Source organism: Podarcis erhardii (genome assembly GCF_964252035.2).
Source record: "Podarcis erhardii genome assembly, chromosome: 9".
Lineage (NCBI taxonomy): Eukaryota > Metazoa > Chordata > Lepidosauria > Squamata > Lacertidae > Podarcis > Podarcis erhardii.
Window position 1 is genome coordinate 65,938,076 of NC_138512.1, and position 21,731 is coordinate 65,959,806.

The following is a 21,731-nucleotide window of genomic DNA, read 5'->3' on the forward strand; positions in this document are numbered from 1 at the left end:
CCCGCTTCCTCCACAAGACATTTTCCTGTAAGATTGGTTCACGTTGCTATTCTCAGTGTAGCAAAGCATGAGGTGCTTTTAGTTGTGGCGGGGTAGAAATTAACATTGAAATAAAATAAAATACATATTTCCCATTTAAATCCCAAATACAAAATTTAAAATTTGGGTTTTGAAAATGAACCGGCCCCCACCTCAGTTCTGAATTCTTCAGACTTCGTCATTTTAGAAGCTGCCAAACAGGAAATGTCAGAAACTCCTCAGAGCGGGAATTGTAGCTCTGCGAGGGGAGTAGAGGTCTGCTAAAAACTCTCAGCACCCTTCAAAGAACTGCAGTTCCCAGAATTCTTTGGGGGAAGCCATGCCTGTTTAAAGTGGAATCACAGTTCTTTAAATATATGGTGTGAATGTGACCTGGGTCAGTTCGGAAGGATCAGAAGCAAGCATGTAGTCCAGTTCAGGGAGAAATCAAGAGCAAACAGAGATCAGAAGATTCAGAGGGTAGCAATGTGCTACCTTGTCTGAAGGGCCGTCAAAGACGCTCTCTCATCTTCCAGGCTCAGATGTTGCCAGTTTGTTCTTTCAATTAACGTTTTAATAATGTGCTTTCAATTTTTATACATTTCAGATGTTTAAGTCCGCATTTCCCCCTTCACTTGTAATTACCACAGAGTGCCTAAGAGGCTAACATTTACAGTGAATCAAATATATATGTCACAGCTGCAGATAATTTGGTTCACATTGGCAATAGCCATTTAAAATGGTGGTTTTAAACTTCCTTCCATGTATGCTCAGCTTCCCACTGGGAAGCCTGGGAAACAGATTCCCTAAGTACAGTCATACCTCGGGTTACAGACTCTTCAGGTTGCGTTTTTTCAGGTTACGGACCGCCGAAACCCAGAAGTACCGGAATGGGTTACTTCCGGGTTTGGGCGGTTGTGCATGCGCAGATGTGCTAAATCATGCTTTGCGCATGCGCAGAAGTGCTGAATCACAACCTGCACATGCGCAGACGTGGGTTGCGAACGTGTATCCCGCATGGATCATGTTCTCAACCCGAGCCTCCACTGTAATGTGGTGAGGAACTGCAGGTCTGAGGGCCCAACGTGTCTCTCCTGGCCTCTCTGCCCAGGCCTCAGAACTGTTCCGAGACCCATCATTGCTCTGCACCCTCCTCTCTGATTTTTGCCAGGCTGGAATGTGACCTTGAACTAGGATAATTCCACTTTATTGCCAGGATGGAGAGTGTGAGGTGTGTCTGGCCACACCGACTTTTGCCACACTCACTACTATGTGGCCCTCTGGCTGTAAAAAATGGGTTCCACCTACTCCCTAACACTTATTGACTTATTGAACTGAGCCAGGAGGCAGGGGGACCTCGTAGCGCCAGGATCCTTGGCAGCAATGGATTATTCAGCAATCTTGAAAAGAGAAAGGAGCAAAGCTGGAAATAATTGTAGTGTTGGAAGGGACCCCCAAGGTTCATCTAGTCCAGTGTTTCCCAACCTTGTGCCTCCAGCTGTTTTTGAACTACAACTCCCATCATCCCTGACTAGCAAGACCAGTGGCAAGGGATGATGGGAATTGTAGTCCAAAAACAGCTGGAGGCACAAGGTTGGGAAACACTGATAGTCTAACCCCCCTTGCAATGTAGGAAGAGGGGTAGTGCTGCAGATGGGGAGATGAAGGAATGAAAGGAAGACTCAATTTTGTAGGCAAAGTTAGGACAAGAGAGCAGTGGGAACCCATAACATGAGAGGGATGAAACGGACATGGAAGGGGCTAGGTGGGTAGCCGTCCACCGATGAGATGGCAGAAGATAAAGCATTCATGAAATATATTGCAAAATAGACTTCTTGTGGCATTTTTAAAAATGCCTATGGGCTCCATGAGTTTACGCCTGTGTGCTAGGCCAGTTCAGAGCAGTTTCCGCCAGCCGTTTGACAGAGCAAAGCAAGAACGCAGACGGCTGTATTTGAACCATACCCTGTATTAATTCAAAGTTACTCCCAACCTCTAGCACTGCCAATGATTAGCTTCATTTTGACAGCGGCATCTCTAAAGGGCTGGTGCGTGCAGAATACATTTAGTTGGGCTGGGGTACATCCTTCAGCCTTGCAGTAGGCACTAACTAAAGGGAGTGACAATAGCTGCTTTTAAGTGCAGCCTAATAGTGGCAGCAGTAGCAGAAATTATTAGTAGCAGTGGATCACAGTAACATCCTGCACCCCTAAAAAAGCAAAAACAAAGAAACCATTTGCTTTTAATATGTAAGTTGTTGTTTCTCTGAAGCCTCAACACCTGTCTGTCCTTCCCTGGCAAGCATCATTAATATACCACTGAGGCCTCGTGGCTTAGCAAATTCTACATGTTTGTTTCCATCGAGGCTGAACATTCAGCTGTGAACTCCCAGTTTAAAGGGAGAGTTTGCTCTGCTTTTGTTTGAATCAAACGCAGGCAATCAGGGTCTTCTCAAAGCAATGTCTTTCTTTGCAACATATGCCTTCGTGATCTGCTGCTTGTGGGTTGTTGCTGTTGATATATATATATATATATGCACACTTGTAGCAAGATGGATTGGTGTAAACGGAACAGTTTTAAAGAGCAATTTCAGTAGAGCAATCTGTCATAATCTGATCAACTGCTAATGTTTTATTATCATTCTTTACCGCTCTCTCCTTCTCTCCCTCCCTGCTTTTCAGATTATCAGTTTATTAAATGTCTTCACACCACAGAAATCTCTGGAGGAGTTCCAGGATGTGTAAGTAACGTGGACAAAAGCAAAACCTAAATCTTTGCCATTTGCGGGAGGGGGAGAGGATTGAGGGAGAAGTGGGCATTGTACTCTCTGGTTAACAATCTGCTCTCCTCTATATCAGAGGGCGATGTTGCGCACGGGCAGCCGAGCCTCATAGTCTTCCTGCGTGGGGGTAGGGAGAGGTACGCTACCTCCCCCCTATGTCTTTGCTGGCCACGTCAGCGGCGTTGCGAGGCAGCCCCAGCCTATCAGCCGGCAAAGCGGGTATGGTCGCGGGCCATTTAAACTCGGCATGGCCAGCTGGCTCCCTCTTCCTTGCCACTTTGGTATTCGGTAAGCCTTCATTTGGAACATGGGTGGCGCTGTGGGTTAAATCACAGAGCCTAGGACTTGCCGATCAGAAGGTCGGCAATTCGAATCCCCGTGATGGGGTGAGCTCCCGTTGCTGGGTCCCTGCTCCTGCCAACCTAGCAGTTCGAAAGCACGCCAAAGTGCAAGTAGATCAATAGGTACCGCTCCGGCAGGAAGGTAAACGGCGTTTCCGTGTGCTGCTCTGGTTCGCCAGAAGTGGCTTAGTCATGCTGGCCACATGACCCGGAAGCTTTACGCCGGCTCCCTTGGCCAATAAAGTGAGATGAGCACCGCAACCCCAGAGTCAGCCACGACTGGAGCTAATGGTCAGGGGTCCCTTTACCTTTAAGCCTTTGTTTGGCTGGAGGGGAGGTTGTTGCCTCGCCTGCCCCTCCTCGGTAAGGGTATCCTGTTAAAGGCATCCGGGGTGTGAATACTGTCTGAAGCCTGGGCGTGGGCTGGGGCCATGTCTCAGCCCCTACAGGGACCCCTCAGGGTGCCACTATCTGTTGTAGGGCACCCCTGTCAGTGGTTTAACCCTTCTGTGGACTCCCTGCCAGGAGTCAAAATGTAGCCTGGCTTCACCCCAATGCCTAAGCCAAACCGCTCACATCTGTAACCAATAAAGTTGTGGCCTATTTGAACCCATAAACCAAATATTCCCTGTCAGTGTGATTTATTGTTCTCCTGAGAACTTTGTGGCTCGGGTGCCTTGGGGGCGCAACTAAAACTCAGGAATAGCTGAACGGAAAGTGCTCCTTCTCCTCAGAAATTGCCTCATGTCCAGCACTCCATAAGGCAGTGACCTGATGGGACCAACCTTTTTTCCCCATTTCTTTGTGTCATTCCTGTATTTTGTACCTACAAGAGGAGCAGGGGAGAAAAGAAGAAGCGAATGACCAGCAATTATGTGTGCTGGCTTTATATTATGGAAATAATAAAATGAAATAATGTGTTTTGAAAAAAAAAAGTGCAAATGATTAAAAAAAAAAAAAAGAATCAGAAAAAGTCAAGATTGGAAAACTCACGACTATCTGCCCACTGCTTTTAGGTATGTCAGAAAGCACTTCTCACCTCGATTTAGAAGTGCAGAAATGGAAAGTATACGCAGAGCATCGTAACAGAGGTGCTTGAGAAAATGCAGGATGTGGGGTTGTGGTCGTGAGGAGGGTCTGAACATGTTCAGACATGCAAAGGAATCTGAACGGCTCTAAGCAGCTCCTTTTGATTCCTTTGTGTTGATAGCTTTCTCAGGCAGCGCCTGTTACCTCAGAACTCCCTGAGGTGTGCAGGCTTCTGAAAGGTGTGTAAAACAATCTGAAATCATCTCCTTGTGTTATTTTTGTGGCTTTCTTTTTTTTTAAGGAAGGAGGCGAAACATTTCCCCCCTCTTCCATATTTATTTTCTGATAACCTATGACTCTGTAAAAATTATTTGCCTGGGGGCAAAGCAGAGAATTGCTAGTATTTCCACTGAGCATTGACCTGAATAATATTTAAGGTAATCAGAAGTGTTTCTAGTTGGCCAAACTCTCCTCATCCTGCCCCCCCTTTAACAATTTCCTTCACTATACACTATACACAGTTTGTGTCCTATAACGCAAGGGCAAAATCTTGGCAGGGGAACCAACTGTGATATGTCAGTGTTTTTAAAACTCTCTTCTGCGATGCCCTTGGCAATTGCAGAAGCCCCTGAGAAAACTAAATCTCCCATAATCCCTTGTGCCTTGGCACACTGTTACTCAGTGTGGTGAGGCAATGGAGGGCAGGGATGGAGAAGAAAACTCTCTCTATGCTCCTTCTACTCTTCTTTCCACCATCCTTCTACTCTTCTTTCCACAGCAGAAATGGGTGAGTAATTCCCCAAAGTCTTTCAAATTGGCTAAGAAAAATTACAGTGGGATATTTGATGGGTTGGGTTAGCATTTTGAGTAATTTCCAAGCTAATGTGAGGCACATGTCAGAGGTTTTCCCCATATCTAGTAGCAGCTACCACTGGCATGCAAATGAAAGCTCCAGCAAAGTTTAGAATTTAAAATTCTCTAGCCAATCCCATTCCAGGATTTCCAGTGCTGGCATAACAAGCCAGCACTGTTTTTATTTCATTTTGTTGTATCTGCATAATAATTATTGATCAACTCCCCCTCTGCAATTATTTATTGAAGGTTTCTTGACTGTCTGCAATCAGTGCAATATGCAGTCCCTCTCTGCAAGGCTGGCAATTTACAGCAGGCAGGCAAGATGGAGGATGGGTCAGACACTCCTAATATGGAGCTGAGGATAAGCAAATAAAAGACATAGTGAAAGAGGAGTGGCTAAGCTGGAGCTAGGGTGGTCCAGGAAAAGCCTTTGTTTCGGGTGTAGACAAAGCTCAGTGGCAGAACACACACCCTGCGATCTCTGGCATCTGCAATCAAAAGGATTGCTGGCAGCTGAACCCATGAAGGTCAGGGAAGACTGTACTGAATTCTGGTCTGACACACTGCGTGGCAACCTCCTTATAACAGAAGGAGCCAATGGCACATATAGTCCAGCTTCCTGTTCATACAGTGGCGAACCAGAAGCAGGACCTTAGCTCAAGGGCACTCTCCCCACCTGTGGTTTCTAGAAACTGGTCTTCAGAAGCATTGCTGCCCCCAAATATGAAATCAGAGCACAGCCATCACACAAAGAGGTCTTCAGGAGGAGCAGGAGAAAGAGAGGCCTCCTGACGAGAGAGTGCAAGGCTGCAGTCTACCTGCAGAATGTATGCCCCTTACCATGCTAGTTACTGAAGAATGAAATGATGCTGGTTAGAGAGAAAAAGGATGCTTACATTAAATATGTCATTCAGTGACATCTCACCCACTCCCTACTCTCAGCTGCATCACGATTCTATGATTTGGGGGGGGGGGCGTCCAGCAAAATGAATTCTGACGGACACATCAGATACAAGAGCATTGCTGTATCTCAGGCATGGGCAAACTCGGCCCTCTAGATGTTTTGAGACTACAGTTCCCATCATCCCTGACCACTGGTCCTGTTATTGAAATTGAAATTTAAATACTTTATTGTCACTTGTACAACTTGTATACAGTGAGATTACACGAGCACCCCCCACTCAGCTCTCTTTGTCTTAATTCCCCTCGTTTACTGACTCAAACCCACTAAACCCGAAAGTCAGTTGCCCTGTTGTTATCTTTTCATTCAGCAGCCTAACAGCCCACAGATAGAAGCTGTTCTTTACCCTGTTGGTGTGACTAATCATGCTTCTATATCTTCTGCCTGAGGGCAGGAGATCAAGGAAGTGCCGGCCAGGGTGTGAATCATCCCTAAGAATTTTCCTCACTCTCCTGAGGCAATGTTCTTCTGCAATTTCATCCAGTGGATTCACGGGACAGCCCATAATATCTTGTGCTGTATTCACCACCCTCTGTAGGCACTTCCTATCAGTTGATGTCAAACCAGAGTACCACTCTGTGATGCAGTATGAAAGGACACTTTCTATTGTGGACCGGTAGAAGGAGATCATCAAATGTTGATTGACATCATTCTTTCGCAATGCTCTGAGGAGATGGAGTCTCTGTTGGGCTTTCTTAACCACCCGGGTTGTATTGATTTTCCAAGTAAGGTCTTCACTGAGATAAACTCCTAGGAATTTAAAGGAAGAGACTCTCTCCACACAGCCCTCCCTGATGTACAGGGATGATGTAGCTAGGGATGATGGGCGTTGTAGTCCCAAAACATCTGGAGGGCCGAGTTTGCCTATGCCTGCTGTATCTGATCCATGATGAGTGCTGATTATTACGTGGCTCTGTTCTCCTCTTTAGGTATTTAGTAATGGAGCTGATGGATGCCAACTTGTGCCAGGTGATTCAGATGGAGCTGGACCACGAGCGAATGTCTTACCTGCTCTACCAAATGCTTTGCGGCATCAAGCACCTTCACTCAGCAGGAATCATTCACAGGGTAAGCCGGGCATCCATCTCACCCTCCTACCACTACCAAAAAAAGGGACAAATGTCCTTATACGGAAAAGGGGAAAAAAACTCTGTTATTTGGAGCATGCCCAGTTTTAGCTTCTGTTATACTATTATAACCATACCTAGGGACCTTGGGAGCAGTGCTGTTTTTATAGCAAACACCACCTCCCTTGTCTCTTTGGGTGACCAGCCTCTGAAGGCATCTGAAGGCAGCCCTGTTTAGGGAAGCTTTTAATCTCTGAAGGACTATTGTATTTTAATATTTTGTTGGAAGCCACCCAGAGTGGCTGGGGAAACCCAGGCAGTTGGGCGGGGTATAAATAATAAATTATTATTATTATTATTATTATTATTATTATTATTATTATTATTATCACATGCTGCACCCCTTTGCCCCCTCTTGGGTCATTCATCTCTCTCAGCCCTGCAGCACCACCTAAGCAGATATAATTATTTAACAAATCGCCTTCCACGTGCGTCTTAAGGCAATGCACAGAACGCAATAAAAACAGCTGAAAACAATACCGAGTACACAGCAGCCATGTCAGAGACCAATTCATCCAGGCTTTTGGAACAAAAAAAAATGTCCTTGGTTGTTTCTGTAAAGTGCAGATAGTGAGTGCCTGTTTTATCTTCACGGAAATACTGTTCCACAGAACAGGGACAGCCGCGCCATTGTGGCATTCGTGATATAAGGCACCTACTGAGTCTTGTAGGTAGAACTCATCATTCCTGTTCTCCCCCTGCTCCCTCGTCTCTTTCAGGATTTAAAACCAAGTAATATTGTGGTAAAATCTGACTGCACATTGAAGATCCTGGATTTTGGACTGGCCAGGACCGCAGGCACTAGCTTCATGATGACTCCTTATGTGGTCACACGTTATTACAGAGCACCGGAGGTCATCTTGGGAATGGGCTACAAGGAGAATGGTAGGATATACGTTTGATGTGAGCATATGGGATGGAGCAAAGCTGGGAGTGCCAGCTGGATGGGAAGGAATGACCTGGGCGGCTCAAGTACCTTTAACAAAACCTTATTGCACAGATATCACCTGGTGAAACTTTTCACCAGCATGAAATGAACAACACGATCACCTACTACAATGGCTGGTTGAAACACTGACAATCCTAGGGTTGTCCAACTGATTATTATAGGTACTAAAGCAACATAGAGAATGATGCAGATATTACTGAAGTTAAGAAACACCCAAATCGGATACGACGCAGTATCTCATTGCATCCAGTCTGTATCATTGGAGGCATGTTTTATAAGGAGGGAATTTAAACTGAGTTTTTCATCACCACACTGGGAATTAAAATATTAAAAAGCTCTTTGGGTGGGCAATGGGTGTGACCCAAATATTTCCAGCTTTCCTCAATTCCAAATATGGTCCATTTTAATAAATTGTTTCCCTAGGAACACACATCCTTTAAAACAAAGGAACTCAGACCTATATTCATTTCAGTTCAATTTTGGTGCATAAAACCATGGGTTGCCATAAAACTAATAAAAACGGGTGAACAACTCCAGCCCTGTGGCTGAGAAAACATATTATAAAATCAAAACACAGAGAAACAGTAACAAAATTATGATTGCAACAACAACAACAAAACTTAAATCAAATTATCTCCAGTCTAGGAGACTGTATTAGATTGCATGTATTCACATCATTTTATTTGTTGCCCACGGCACTGCGAATAGGGAGGTTCTCTAAGTGATATAGTTATTCTGGTTGCATAGGAGAAAACATTGGTATCACAAAATCAACAAGGCAAGCAGACAAGAATCTAGCTCTAGGCAGCGTTCTATAGCAAATAGTAGGCAATGGCTTGGATCCCAATTTGTCCACTGCCAATGGCAGGGCTCCTTCCATTCATGGAACTAGTGGGATCCAATGGAGTCTCCGGATTGAGGGCAAGGCACCTCTATTTTTTTCTCCATTTCTCTTTGCACCACTTTTTCTACTGCACTGGAAGGTCCCCAACCTGCAACAGCAGACTTTTGAGTTTCAAAGGCATCTTAGTTAAGATTTAAGCCAGTACGATCAATTTCTCCTTGCCTGTGCACATCAGCACTAATCCAAAGTAGTTTTGGGAAATTTATTTTCGAGGTAAGCTTGAGGGTAGGGGCTGATACCTCAACCACACGAAGGCAGTGGACAAACATTTTGTTTCTTTAAAATGCTTTATGCCACCTTTCGGAGCTGGGGGCCACACTTGCCCAAGTATCCCATATCTGGGGCTTTAAGAAGCTTTGGAAACATACCTATTTTTAACATCACAACTCACCTCTAGACAGGAATGCAAGGCTGCTTCCAATGTAACTCAGCTTATCCAGGGGATGGATGGCCTTGACATTATTACTTTGGATAAAAACATATGAAAATATTTATGTTCTGGAACAATCCCATAAACCTTATCTCTCGGGAATCCAGGGTCTAGCTCATAGGAGAAGCCTTTAAGAACTTGGGATGACACAAAATTAACACCTTTATTGGTTGCTGCTATTTTTTCATTTTCACCTAGCTGCCACAGACTCTCCACCAAATAACAAGGGGAAACAGTTTTCATCAAAAGGCAATGAGTGTCACTGACAAACTCGGTGATTATATATGAGCCAGAGTTGTCTGCACCTGCCTTAGAGAGTCAGGCCGTGTGCTTACTTTTTCCCCAGGGAGGAAGAGGTGGCCTGCCCGTGTGAAGGTGGCGGTGGCGGCAGCAGCCCCGCAACGGATCCTGCCAGGCTCCATGAGAGCTGGAGCAGCTGAGGTGCAGCTTTCCTGCATGTCAGCTGTTAGCTGGAAGGCCTAAGAGCCTCAGCAAGGTCCCACTGCACCTCCATCACACTTGCACCTCTCCGGAGCCCTAGACCAGCCTTTCTCAACCTGTGGGTCCCCAGATGTTGATGAACTACAACTCCCATCACCCCTAGCGAGCAAGGCCAGAACTCAGGGATGATGGGAGTTGTAGTCCAACAACATCTGGGGACCTACAGGTTGAGAACGGCTGCCCTGGAGGATATCCCCTTTAGCCTCTGGGGAGGGTCTAATCGTGAGCCAGAGATGTAGAGGGGCTTTGCTGAGGCTGGTCAGGTCTCTTCCCCCTACTACTTCCGGGGCCCAGCTGAGAGGTGCCGTTCCAGCTGAAAAAGAAGAAGCCCTGATTATGATTATATTATTTACCCTTCAGCCGCAGGTCCCAGGGTGGCTGACAACAAATTGAAATTCAGTGTTAAAAATGGTTCAACAAATCCTAGTTGTGGGTCCTCAAAACACAATCTCAAGTTTCCAAGGGAGGGTATAGCGCTATTACTGGGCTGTAATCTAGATGTGGGGCGCTCTTTTTATTTTATTTTGTTTATTGAATTTATATACCACCCTATTCCCAGGGGTCTGAGAGTGATTCACAGAATAAAATCAAGATATAAAACCACAAAATACATAATAGAAATAAAAACAATAACCTAACAGCCCGCCCCCCCCCCCCATAGCAAAGGAATAATTCTGATCAAACTGACCTTCTAGGAAAAGGGGGTGAGTGTTATTTTGTTGTGCTCAATAATCTTGGCACATCAACCATCATTTATTTGTGTGCTTTAAAAAAAACGCCCTATCGGTAGTACAGTATTAAATCCGTGCTTCATAAATATCAGGCAACTGATTTTGCAGAAGGATGAGCAAGTAACACCATGGAGATAAATCCATTTGTCTGTTTCTGCTTCCCAAGTAATCTGAAAACAAAGGTTCCCTTTTGATGTTAAATGTAACAGGGAACTTCCAGATTGTTCCATTTTTAATTTGTGGAATCTAATTAGCATACTGCAGCGCTTTAACTAACATTTGACTGCAATCTGCAAGCTGGCAATTAGATAGCTCTTTCAGCCTGATTTCTTTGTCATTTAAATTTGGTAATGATTGGGCAGCACACCTTGTGTTTTTCGGTTTAAATGCTAGAGCTGAAGGTGATTCTAGTACTAGTTATCACCTTAAAGTGAAGGTTTCCTTACTGTAGTAATAATGAAGGGGCTAATGCATTTGAAACCTTCTTAATCAAGATTGCTATAGCAACTTCCAGAAAAGCTAAGCTGAGCTTAGATGTTGCCTTTGATCCAGAGCTGTGTTTGTCCTCAGGTGAGCTCAAGGTGCTCTGCATGGGTAGCCTTTGATGGGTGGAGTTAGAGCAGGCTTTCTCAACCTCAGTCCTCCAGATGTTTTGAGACTACAATTCCCAGCATCCCTGACTACTGGTCCTGCTAGCTAGGGGTCATGGGAGTTGTAGGCCAAAAACATCTGGAGGGCCAAGGTTGAGGAAGCCTGAGTTAGATTCATGTGTCCATTTTTTTCATTGAACTGACGGACTTGGCAGTTCCCTCAAGGAACCACACAATCAGGGCAGTTATGGTATTCTACCAATAATTCTAATTACCTGAGCATCTGCAAATGGCAGAATAGGTTATCATAGAATGAGCAATCCAGTTATTGCAGCAGTTCTCAACCTGTGGGTCCCCAGATGTTGTTGGACTACAACTCCCATCATCCCTTGCTAGCTAGGGATGATGGGAGTTGTAGTCCAACAACATCTGGGGACCCACAGGTTGTGAACCGCTGAGTTATTACTTCATAGCAGTACATGCATTTACCTAGCAATAGAAGCCAAGCCGAGAGGGGAAAAGCTTTTGACTAGTGCAGGGTTTTCCAAGTGGGTTTCCAGCTGTTTTTGGATTACAACTCCCACTGGTCCTGCTAGCTAGGGTTGATGGGAGTTGTAGTCCAACAACAGCTGGAGACTCAAGTTTGGGAAACTGTGGACTAGTGCCTATTATGATTTGGCTGTTTGTTGTTGTTTAGTCGTGTCTGACTCTTCATGACATCTAATTTTTGAATCTGCAGAAGTGCATGGTTTAGTTCAGTATCTGTAAAGAGAGAGCACTTAATTTTCAGCTTTCCTCTCTATTTGACTATTCAGCACAAATTCTGGGAAGCAGATATTTTGGTACACTTGGATTTAATCTGTCTCCACCCATGCAATCTTGCCTGTTTAAGGCCAGTTCCATGCTTTCATTTTCTCTTAGCACCTGACTTTTATGGTTGCTATATTTTCCCACCATTTTGATGCACTCTGTTCCCAAAGTCCCCAAATTGCCCTGTTGCCGCCCCCTTTAAAAGAGAGTGACTCCAGAATTCCAGGCATGCTTTTGCTGCCCTGTGCACCCAGTACCACCCTTCCCTCCCCCCCCCAAACGAAGCATTTCACCTTTGTCAAAAGAAATGACTCGACTGGTGTTCATTTTTGTTTCTGTTAAAAGGACAGAGAAAAAGAAGGTGGGACAGAAAAAGTGAACACTGTTGGGCCATGTTCACACCATACATTTAACACACTATGATACCACTTTTAACAGTCACGGCTTTCCCCAAAGAATTCTGGGAGTTGTGGTTTGTTAAGAGAGAGTCATTAGGGAACCCTTATTTCCCTCCAAGAGCTACAATTTCCAGAGTGGTTTAACAATCAATCCCTCTTCACTGAGAACTCTAGGAATTTTAGCTCTGGGAGAGGGGAGTCTCCTAGAAACTCTCAGCACCCTTAACAAACTACAGCTCCCAGAATGTTCTGGGGGAATCCATGGACATTTAAAATGGTATCATTGCACTTTAAATGTATGGTGTAAATGAGGCCTTGGATAGACCAATCGGTTATTGCCAGCTATAAATGCTGGGCCTCTGAATATTTGGTACCGGAGGGGTATGGCTGCCCCATCCTCATGTTGGGACCCCATGTTACTAAAGTTGCCAGACTGCAACCAGGTGCCCTCCAGATGTTGTTGGACTAGAGCTCCCATCTGCCTCAGTGGCAAAGGCTGCTGTACAGACCTGTACACTGCCTGGCGGTTCCCTCATTGTAAGAAGTGAGGTTACAGGGGACCAGACAGAGGGCCTTCTCAGTAGTGGCGCCCGCCCTGTGGAACGCCCTCCCTTCAGATGTGAAGGAAATAAGCAGCTATCTTATCTTTAAAAGACATCCGAAGGCAGCCCTGTTTAGGGAAGTTTTTAATATTTAATTCTGTATTGTTTTTAACACTCGATTGGAAGCCACCCAGAGTGGCTGGGAAACCCAGCCAGATGGGCAGGGTATAAATAATAAATTATTATTATTATTATTATTATTACTAGTAAATCTGGCAACATGGCCACTGCAGGTTTTCCTGCTCCTTCCACCTCTGTCGCCTGTGTTCCCCCTCCTGCATATGCTGCTGTGAAGCTCACATTGAATCCTGCCCATTATAGACTTGGAACTCAGCTATAGAGCTTCAAATAAAACGTTTTGTGTGTGTTTTAAGTGCAATGTGCAATGTGACACTAGATGGCGATGGTGAGCCTTATGGAAAATTCAATGTATTTTTCAAAACGCTTTTTAAAAAAAGCACATTTTCAGAACTTTTTAAAATATATGTGTAGATTCCACCTAAGGTCACATTCACACCATACTATGATACCGCTTTAATCAGCCATGGCTTCCCCCAAAGAATTCTGGGAGCTGTCGTTTCTTAAGGATGTTGAGAGTTCTTAGGAGACTCCTATTCCCCTCAAAAAAGCTACAATTCCCAGAGTGGTTTGACAATCCATTCCCCTTCACAAGCAACTCTGGGAATTGTAGCTCTGGGAGGTGAGTAGGGGATTCCTAACAGAAGGATGTGGAATGGGACTCGCTACCATACAGAAGATGTCTGCCAAGACCTCACCTTATCTGGGGGGGAAAATGCACAGAGCCCAAGTTCCTGCAGGGAGCCAGGTGACTGAAACATGTGTTACACAGCCCTCTAATTTTCTTTTTAAACCTCTCTCTCCTCACCTGAGGAGGTGAAAACAGTTCTAAGAAGGACTGGACAGTGGCAGGGAGGGAGGAGACTCCATTTTGAGTGAGGCCCAGCTAGACCTGGGTGCTGGACCCAACTTTAAAAGGGGTCTGGCTTTTCGAGCAGGCAGGAGTTCGCATGGCGAGCTCCCCTCACACAATCATTATTAAGCACCCCTGGGGTTCATCCCTAGTTATAACTACCACTCCCCTGTGTTGACTGACATGAGCTCGTGACTGAAGAAAGTGCTTCTCTCGTGCAGGATTCAGGAAGCAGCAGGGATCAGTGTGGATGCAGTAGACTGAACTTCCATTCCACCTTGAGGCTGCTGCAGTGAAGGAAGCATTCTGAACTGGCACTTCTTGCATGCTTGCCCAGGTCACATATAAAGTTGTGTCTCTCTGTGCCTATGTGTCTTACTCCAACAGTAAGTGGAGTGCACAGGTGGGAGCCACTAAACCAGGTACCTTTGGCCCTCTGAATGCTCACAGATGATGATGATGATGATGATGATAATAGTAATAATAATATTTTATTTATATCCTGCGCTCCCCAGCCGAAGCTGGGCTCAGAGTGGCTAACAACAATCAAAGTAACACAGCATTCTAAAATCAATTCATTTTAAAATCAATTCAAAATCAGATTAATGGCAACCATTGGGCTAGAGTTCTGTGAGGATTACCAGAGGAGGGGGTCAGACTGTGCCTTGGCCAAAGGCCTGGTGGAACGGCTCTGTCTTGCAGGTCCTGCGGAAAGATGTCAAGTCCCGCAGGGCCCTAGTCTCTTGTGACAGAGCGTTCCACCAGATCGGGGCCACAGCCGAAAAAGCCCTGGTTCTGGTTGAGGCCAGCCTAACCTCCCTGTGGCCCAGGACCTCCAAGATGTTTTTGTTTGAAGACCGTAAGGTCCTCAGTGGGACATACCAGGAGAGGCAGTCATAGATCATACAATAGTAGAGTTGGAAGAGACCACAAGGGTCATCTAGTCGAACACCCTGCAGTCCAGGAATCTTTTGCCCAACTTGGGTCTTGAACCCATGACCTTCAGATCAAGAGTCTCGTGCTCTACAGCTCCTATCTGCTGTACAGCTCCTATCAGCCCCTGCAAGCATGGCCAATGGCCAGGGATGACGGGAGCTATTGTTCAGTAACCTTGGGGGGGGGGGCTAAAGGTTCCTCATACCTGAGCCGAACTATCTCCCCTGCTGGGCCTGACCTCTCCACCATTGCACCAGCCACTTGCCCCATCCCTGCTTCATAGCTCACTTTTAGTGTCAGAGCTGGGAATGGAGAAAAGCTGCTGGGAAAATGACTGAGGAGTGGGAGGCAAGAACCCCTCTTCATGTGCTCTCCCTTTCACTATTAAAGCAAGACACCCACTTCACAACTTTGCATACGACTGGGTCAGATGTCAAAGAAACAAACAATCATATGACTTTCTGTAGACATCTGAAGGCAGACCTGTTTCAGAAAGCTTTTAATGTTTGATGTTTTGCTGTTGACATTGACTGCAGCTCATACATGGAACAGACCATTAACCAGGCCGCAACTTTCTTAGTTTCAGGATCTTTTAAGATTCAAACTCTAGATATGATCTAAAGGCAGGGGCAGCTAACTTTGTCTCCTCCCATGATCCATCATGCTTGCTGAGCCTGATGGGAATTGTAGTCACAGAACACATGGAGTGCAGCATATTGGCTATCCCTGTTGTTGTAAAGTATGAGATTCCTGAACTGAATGTTTTAAAAGTATTGCTTTACTTAACAAGCTAACTTTATCTATTGACTTAAATAAGGGGTGGTGATGGTTAAATTTCCTCTTTCAGTTTCAGATTTCCACCCCCCTGAGGTAGCCGTACACTTTTAGAAGAAACAACTACACACACTCACTTAGGTTTGGGCAGTTTCTCCACCTGTCCAACTTGTTCTAAGAAACCTGCAGGTGCATATGCAAGGAAGCCCAATCTGTATACTTCAGAAAACCTTGCCTTTTATGTAGGTTGGGATTTCAGAAACCCTTTATATCCACATTCTTGCAAGCCTGCAGCTACATGGAGATAGCTTCCTTGTGGTGTGATCCCTTGTGACTGCTGTACATGTGTGCACGACCTATATGATTGGCCCTACCTATATTAGCAGTGGGTGCACTGCATGCGTACTCAGGTGGGTACGCACAACACAGGGGCAGCCATTCCTACACTGCTTCAGCTGTGTGTACAGGAGGCCTGCAGCGTCACTCCAAAGATGCATTAACCCAGACTTGGAACAAGACGAACTAGAAGCTGGTGTGGGCAGGATAACCCTGGATGTTGCTTCTGGGAGAAATCATGTATGAATATGCCCAAAGAGAACTTGCAAGTGAGGGAAGATGGGAGACAGCACATCCGTCTGCCCTCAGAGCCAGTTTCTTTTTTCACTCACAATATGGCAGCCCTAACGTCCATGACCCAAAGCCTCCTGGATGCATTTGGTATGACTTATGCCAGGGACGGGGAGTTGTGGCTCTCTAGATGGTCCCAGGCAGTGTGGCCAATGGTCAGGCATGATAGGAGTTGTAGTCCAGCAACACCTGGAGGGACGCAGGTTCCCCATCCCTGAACTAGATCTAACTGGGAATAATTAGGTGCCATCCTTTCCCTTCTCCCCAGATTTGCCTACTTTGTTCTAGAACCTGGCATTTTCTCCTGTGACAACAGAAGCAAGAAGCAAACGCACGCAACTTTCCCCACTTGGTCTTGTCAAATGAGAGCAGCCCAGATTTTAACGTGTTGCTCTGGCCTGTGAGCACACAAATGGGCTAGCTTGCACAGGAGCAATTACATGGCGCAATCTGTAGGGTGCAATCCTATGTATATCTACACAGGTGTAAGCCCTGTTGAGTTCCATGGGCCTTACCTTACTCCCTAGTAAATATGTATAGGGTTGCAGCCCTGAAGAGCATTATCCGGGGATCACCACACGTTTAAATTGGGACAATTTAAACGGGAAAAGGTCAGGATTTTTGCATATATATACATTTTGAAAAAGTGGAATAAAAGTGATAAAATTAATGTTTGCTGGGTATTAATGCTTCTTCTGTTTATGACATCTTTGTGTGTGTGTGTGTGTTTTAAAAAATTGTTCGGTGGAAGGTGCATAAATCTGTGCTTTCTCTGATCAATCTGCTCTTTTTACCCTCCTGTAGGAGCCAAAGTGTCTTAGTTAACTTTGCCTTCCCCCCTCCCTTTCTCTCTTCATTTCCTTGTCTCTGCTGTTCTAGTGGATATATGGTCAGTAGGATGCATTATGGGAGAAATGGTGCGCCACAAAATCCTCTTTCCAGGAAGGGATTGTATCCTTATGCCATTTGCTGCAACCTTCATCGAATTATTTCTCTTTCATCCCCCGCAGCCTCATCCTTGACTTTTTCCTATTAAGCAAGCAATATATGAGAGGAGGATACAAAGACAGAAGCAAAAAAAAGCTGAATCTTAGGGGTGTGTGTAATTATGATTGGAGTCACTTGGGAATCAGCAGCAAAACGAAACAAAACAAAACAAAAACCCGAACCGCCAGCTATATGACAAACAGCTCTTCATGCTTTTAGCCTTATATTTGTTAACGCCTTTTGGGGGGTTATAGAAGAACCAGCCACTGATGACAGACTTGTAAGCTTTTTCTTATTGATTGCATTTTAAAGAAAACGGCCCATTTGTTCCTTTAAACTTTGTTGTCCCCCCCCCCTCCCCTCTTTTGGCTGAATGTTTTGAAAATTGTAATTTTTTTGATGTTTGTGGTGACATCATAATCTTTTGCTTGCTAATGCATCATTAGTCTGGGTCCACCATGATGCTGTATAGACTCCAGTGGTGAGTCGATACAACATTTTGTTCTGAATGTGTTGACTTACCCGTTTGTTGCCTAGAAGAGATCCGGCAGTCCTTCGGCGCTTCCTAGAAATGGAACTCCTAACCAGATTTCCAGAATGAACTTTCCTTTTTTGTGTGTGCATGAGGTCTGCACAACCCCCGCCCCCCAAAAAAAACTCTGCTCACCCCACCCACACCCTTCTCTTGCCCTGTTCATTTTGAGCTTCGGTGATATTCTTTTTGCCATCTCTCAAGGTGGTGAAAGTAATATTAGAAAATGAAAACAACTGCAATCTAAGAAAGAAAGAAAGAAGGAAAGAGAGAGAGAAAGAAACAAAGAAAGAAAGAAAGAAAGAAAGAAAGAAAGAAAGAAGCTTTCTAGTTCATCTCTTGTAGGCAAGGAATAAAAACACATTTATATTAACAAAACACACATATTTACATCTTCTTTGCTGTAAAAGACTTCCACCAGCGAGCTAGGAGGAGGGTAAATTGGCTTGAGAAATCTTTTGACAGCTGGTGTGATAAGCATAAGGTCATGAGCACTGATTAATATTTGGCGCTTCTTGGTGATTAACATAGGGTCAGCCTTTCCAACAAGCTGTGGTCATTTCCTCTCAAACGTTGGGAATATAGGATGTTATTGAAAGATAGGAGGATAGTTTGCACAGTTTGCATATGGAAACCAGCTGAAGAGGTTAGCAGATGAACGAGCCTACAGCCACACATCTGCAGAACGCAGCACATGCATAAAAAGGTATATGGAGGGCCATCTGCACCAGCACTTATGTGAGGGAAATTTATCAAAACTTTATCACACGTGATGATTAAAGTTGAGTTCTGTTGTGACCTATCTCAATTGCTCAGCCAATGCGTGCATACAGTTCAGAGGGCCTTCTTGGTAGTGGCGCCCACCCTGTGGAATGCCCTCCCTTCAGATGTGAAGGAAATAAGCAGCGATCTTATCTTTAAAAGACATCTGAAGGCAGCCCTGTTTAGGGAAGTTTTAAATATTTAATTCTGTATTGTTTTTAACACTTGATTGGGAGCCTCCCAGAGTGGCTGGGGAAACTCAGCCAGATGGGCAGGGTATAAATAATAAATTATTATTTCTATTACTATATTCACTCTGCAGAACTCCATACACAGATCCTTTTCTATGTGCAGGGCTTCTGCTTCTAATATTGAGGTGGGAGAGAGCCTGCCCATGTAGGAGTTTTTGGGAGTGTGTAATGAAGCACCTGTAAAGCTCTGGCTTCAACAAGCCAGGTTTCTGAGGAAGATAATGCTCATTTGGGTGACGCTTGTCATACATCTCTCACTATGCAAAATGCATAAGAATGCCCCCACGTGCTGCAGAAAAATGTCCTGGAAAATCTGGCTACCAATGTATTCTTCTCAGCAAAGGTGGACTGTGGCATTGCTCAAAAGATAGGGAAGCATGACATGTGCACGCACACATATTGATACCATAATTCGATATTCTTTTTGGTAGAACTGGAGATTTGTTTCTAAAGATGTCCCCAATATAGGATAGTCTCTCATTGAAGTAAGCAGTGAGAGAGGTTTCCCATGGATGTTTTTGCCAGCAAGGCCCTGTGAGTGCAATTCCACCCTATAAACACAAGCATCCTACTCGTACATTTCAAAACAAAATGATTCCTCTTTATTTGCACATATGTTTCTGATCTCCATTTCTGTGGCATCCCCATAGCAATGTAGCATGTGCTTCAGACCATTGCTCACTCAAGGCCACTTTGCAGAGGCAGAGGAGAAAGGGAGCGCTTCGGCTAACATCCCAGAGCCTTTCAGGCTGCTTCTACACCCATCCTCCTTGTAGATCACGCTGCATGACATAGGCTGCAATCCTATACTCACCTGGGAGTAAGCCCCACTGAACTCAGTGGACCTTACTTCTGAGAAGGCAGCTATAGGGTTTCACTGTTAACGGGAGACTCTGGCAAGTTTCGCAAGATTCTCGTTTCCCTGGGTTTCCAGCCCCAAGCCCATTTCTATTCTCAGCAATAAAAAGGTAAAGGGACCCCTGACCATTAGGTCCAGTCGCGGACGACTCTGGGTTTGCAACGCTCATCTCGCTTTATTGGCCGAGGGAGCCGGCGTACAGCTTCTGGGTCATGTGGCCAGCATGACTAAGCTGCTTCTGGCGAACCAGAGCAGCACACAGAAACACTGTTTACCTTCCCGCCGGAGTGGTACCTATTTATCTACTTGCACTTTGATGTGCTTTCGAACTGCTAGGTTGGCAGGAGCAGGGACCGAGCAATGGGAGCTCCCCCCCCCCCCCGTCGTGGGGCTTCAAACTGCTGACCTTCTGATCAGCAAGCCCTAGGCTCTGTGGTTTAACCCACAGCGCCACCCGCATCCCTATTCTCAGCAATATCAAAGGCCAAAGGTAGTCTAAAGTGTAACATTCAGGCCCCATGCGCAGAGGTGGGTGGAGGGCATTTTTTTTTTGTCTGGAATTAGGGAAAGAAATGTAGGGTACACGCCCCAAAATGGTGGGCATTGCTGAGGAAAGAAGAGTGTGAGGACTATTTTAATGGGATAGTTGAGTTTTGAAGCATCATTTTTAAAAAAAAAAAAAAAAAGAGAGAGAGTAAAATGTCCTTAAACATCACAAAATGTTGCACACCTGGAATGTTGTCACTTGTTACCTGAGTCCTTAACAGGGGCTATCCACTACGAGCCTGCAAAACATGGGTAGCCATGCTCTGCATAGCACAGTGTCTTTTACAGCGTTATGGTGGCTAATCTTTTATACATCATATTGAGTGAAAGTAGAGGGGCTCATGACAAAGTGGTGGTCTGGAAGAGGGGGCCTGTCCACCTGCCTCCCAAACCATGACAATGTTGGCTCAAGTTCTGTGATGGATTAAATGCTACAAAATGGAATAAGTGGGTTCGATGGTGGGTTGTAGGTCAGGATGATGTTCCCATTGGTCAGTTCTCTTCCATCTTGTGCCCATCAGCCAGTATTAGTGTCCCTGGTCCTAGATGGGTATTCCTTTAATTTTTTGAATGGCTTTTGAAGGCTAGCAGATGCCACCACATCCTGCGGTATTGAATCCCAGAAACTGAATACGCCCATGAAGCAGTGCTGCCTTTAGCTTGCCGGGAACCAACTCCTAGTCGGTTTTTACTGGATAATCTCTGGCTTCTAATGTTATGAGAGACGAGGAAGAACACATTTCTCCATACACCTTTGGCCACACCATACATCTGTTTAGAAACCCGCTCATGAAGTCAATGGGGTGCTTTCCAGATGTCAATTGATCTCAGCTCCTATCATACCAACTACTGACAGTGTTGGAAGCTGTAGACCAACATCTGGATGGCACAGTGTTGGCTACCTCTGCTTTATTGTATCTCCACTTAGTGATACTTTAACAGCTCCAATTGCTTCAGCTTTCCCACATATGGAATGTGTTGCAACCTTTCGATAATTTTGGTTGCTCTTTTCTGCGCTGCTCCCACTTCAGTGGTACCCTTTTTTGAGATTGTACACAGCATTCCAGGTGTGGTTAAACTTTTAATGTGTTCAGAGGTGCCACACTATTGACAATGCAAGCAGTCTCAGATTTCTACAAAGGCACCACAATGTTGGCTGTTTTGTTTTCAGTTCTTTTTGTAATAATGCCTAGTATGGAGTTTGCTGTTTTTCCTGCCACTGCATACTCGATATATGTGCACAACCCCAAGATCTCTTTCCTGGTTAGTCACCTTCAGGCCAGCAGTTCAGCTCTTGATTAACTGGGAAGGGTATCACTTGCTCTACTTTTCCATTTGGAAAGCAGAGAGGCTGTCCCCCCCCCCCTTCCTCAACCTACTGGGAATGTATGTTTGCAGTCTGAAGCCGGTGCTATCCTACATGCCATGCAAAACCATCCTGCAACCTTTATTTTGAATTTGGCTTTGTTAAGTTCATGAATCCCAAAAGGTGTTATAC

The 21,731-nt window shown here is 45.1% G+C and overlaps 1 protein-coding gene across 8 annotated transcripts in view; it reads left to right on the plus strand.

Annotated features, from left to right (window-relative positions):
• MAPK10 (mitogen-activated protein kinase 10) overlaps positions 1-21,731 on the plus strand; it is a 231,044-nt gene that overhangs the window by 168,133 nt on the left and 41,180 nt on the right. For 7 of the 8 annotated variants that reach the window (XM_081877012.1, XM_081877013.1, XM_081877011.1 and 4 more), the window contains 4 exons: positions 2,700-2,758; positions 6,916-7,054; positions 7,833-7,998; positions 17,176-17,247. In XM_081877012.1, coding sequence (XP_081733138.1) covers positions 2,700-2,758; positions 6,916-7,054; positions 7,833-7,998; positions 17,176-17,247 — 436 coding nt within the window. The remainder of the gene's footprint in view (positions 1-2,699; positions 2,759-6,915; positions 7,055-7,832; positions 7,999-17,175; positions 17,248-21,731) is intronic. The other variant, XM_081877015.1, reaches the window with a different exon arrangement.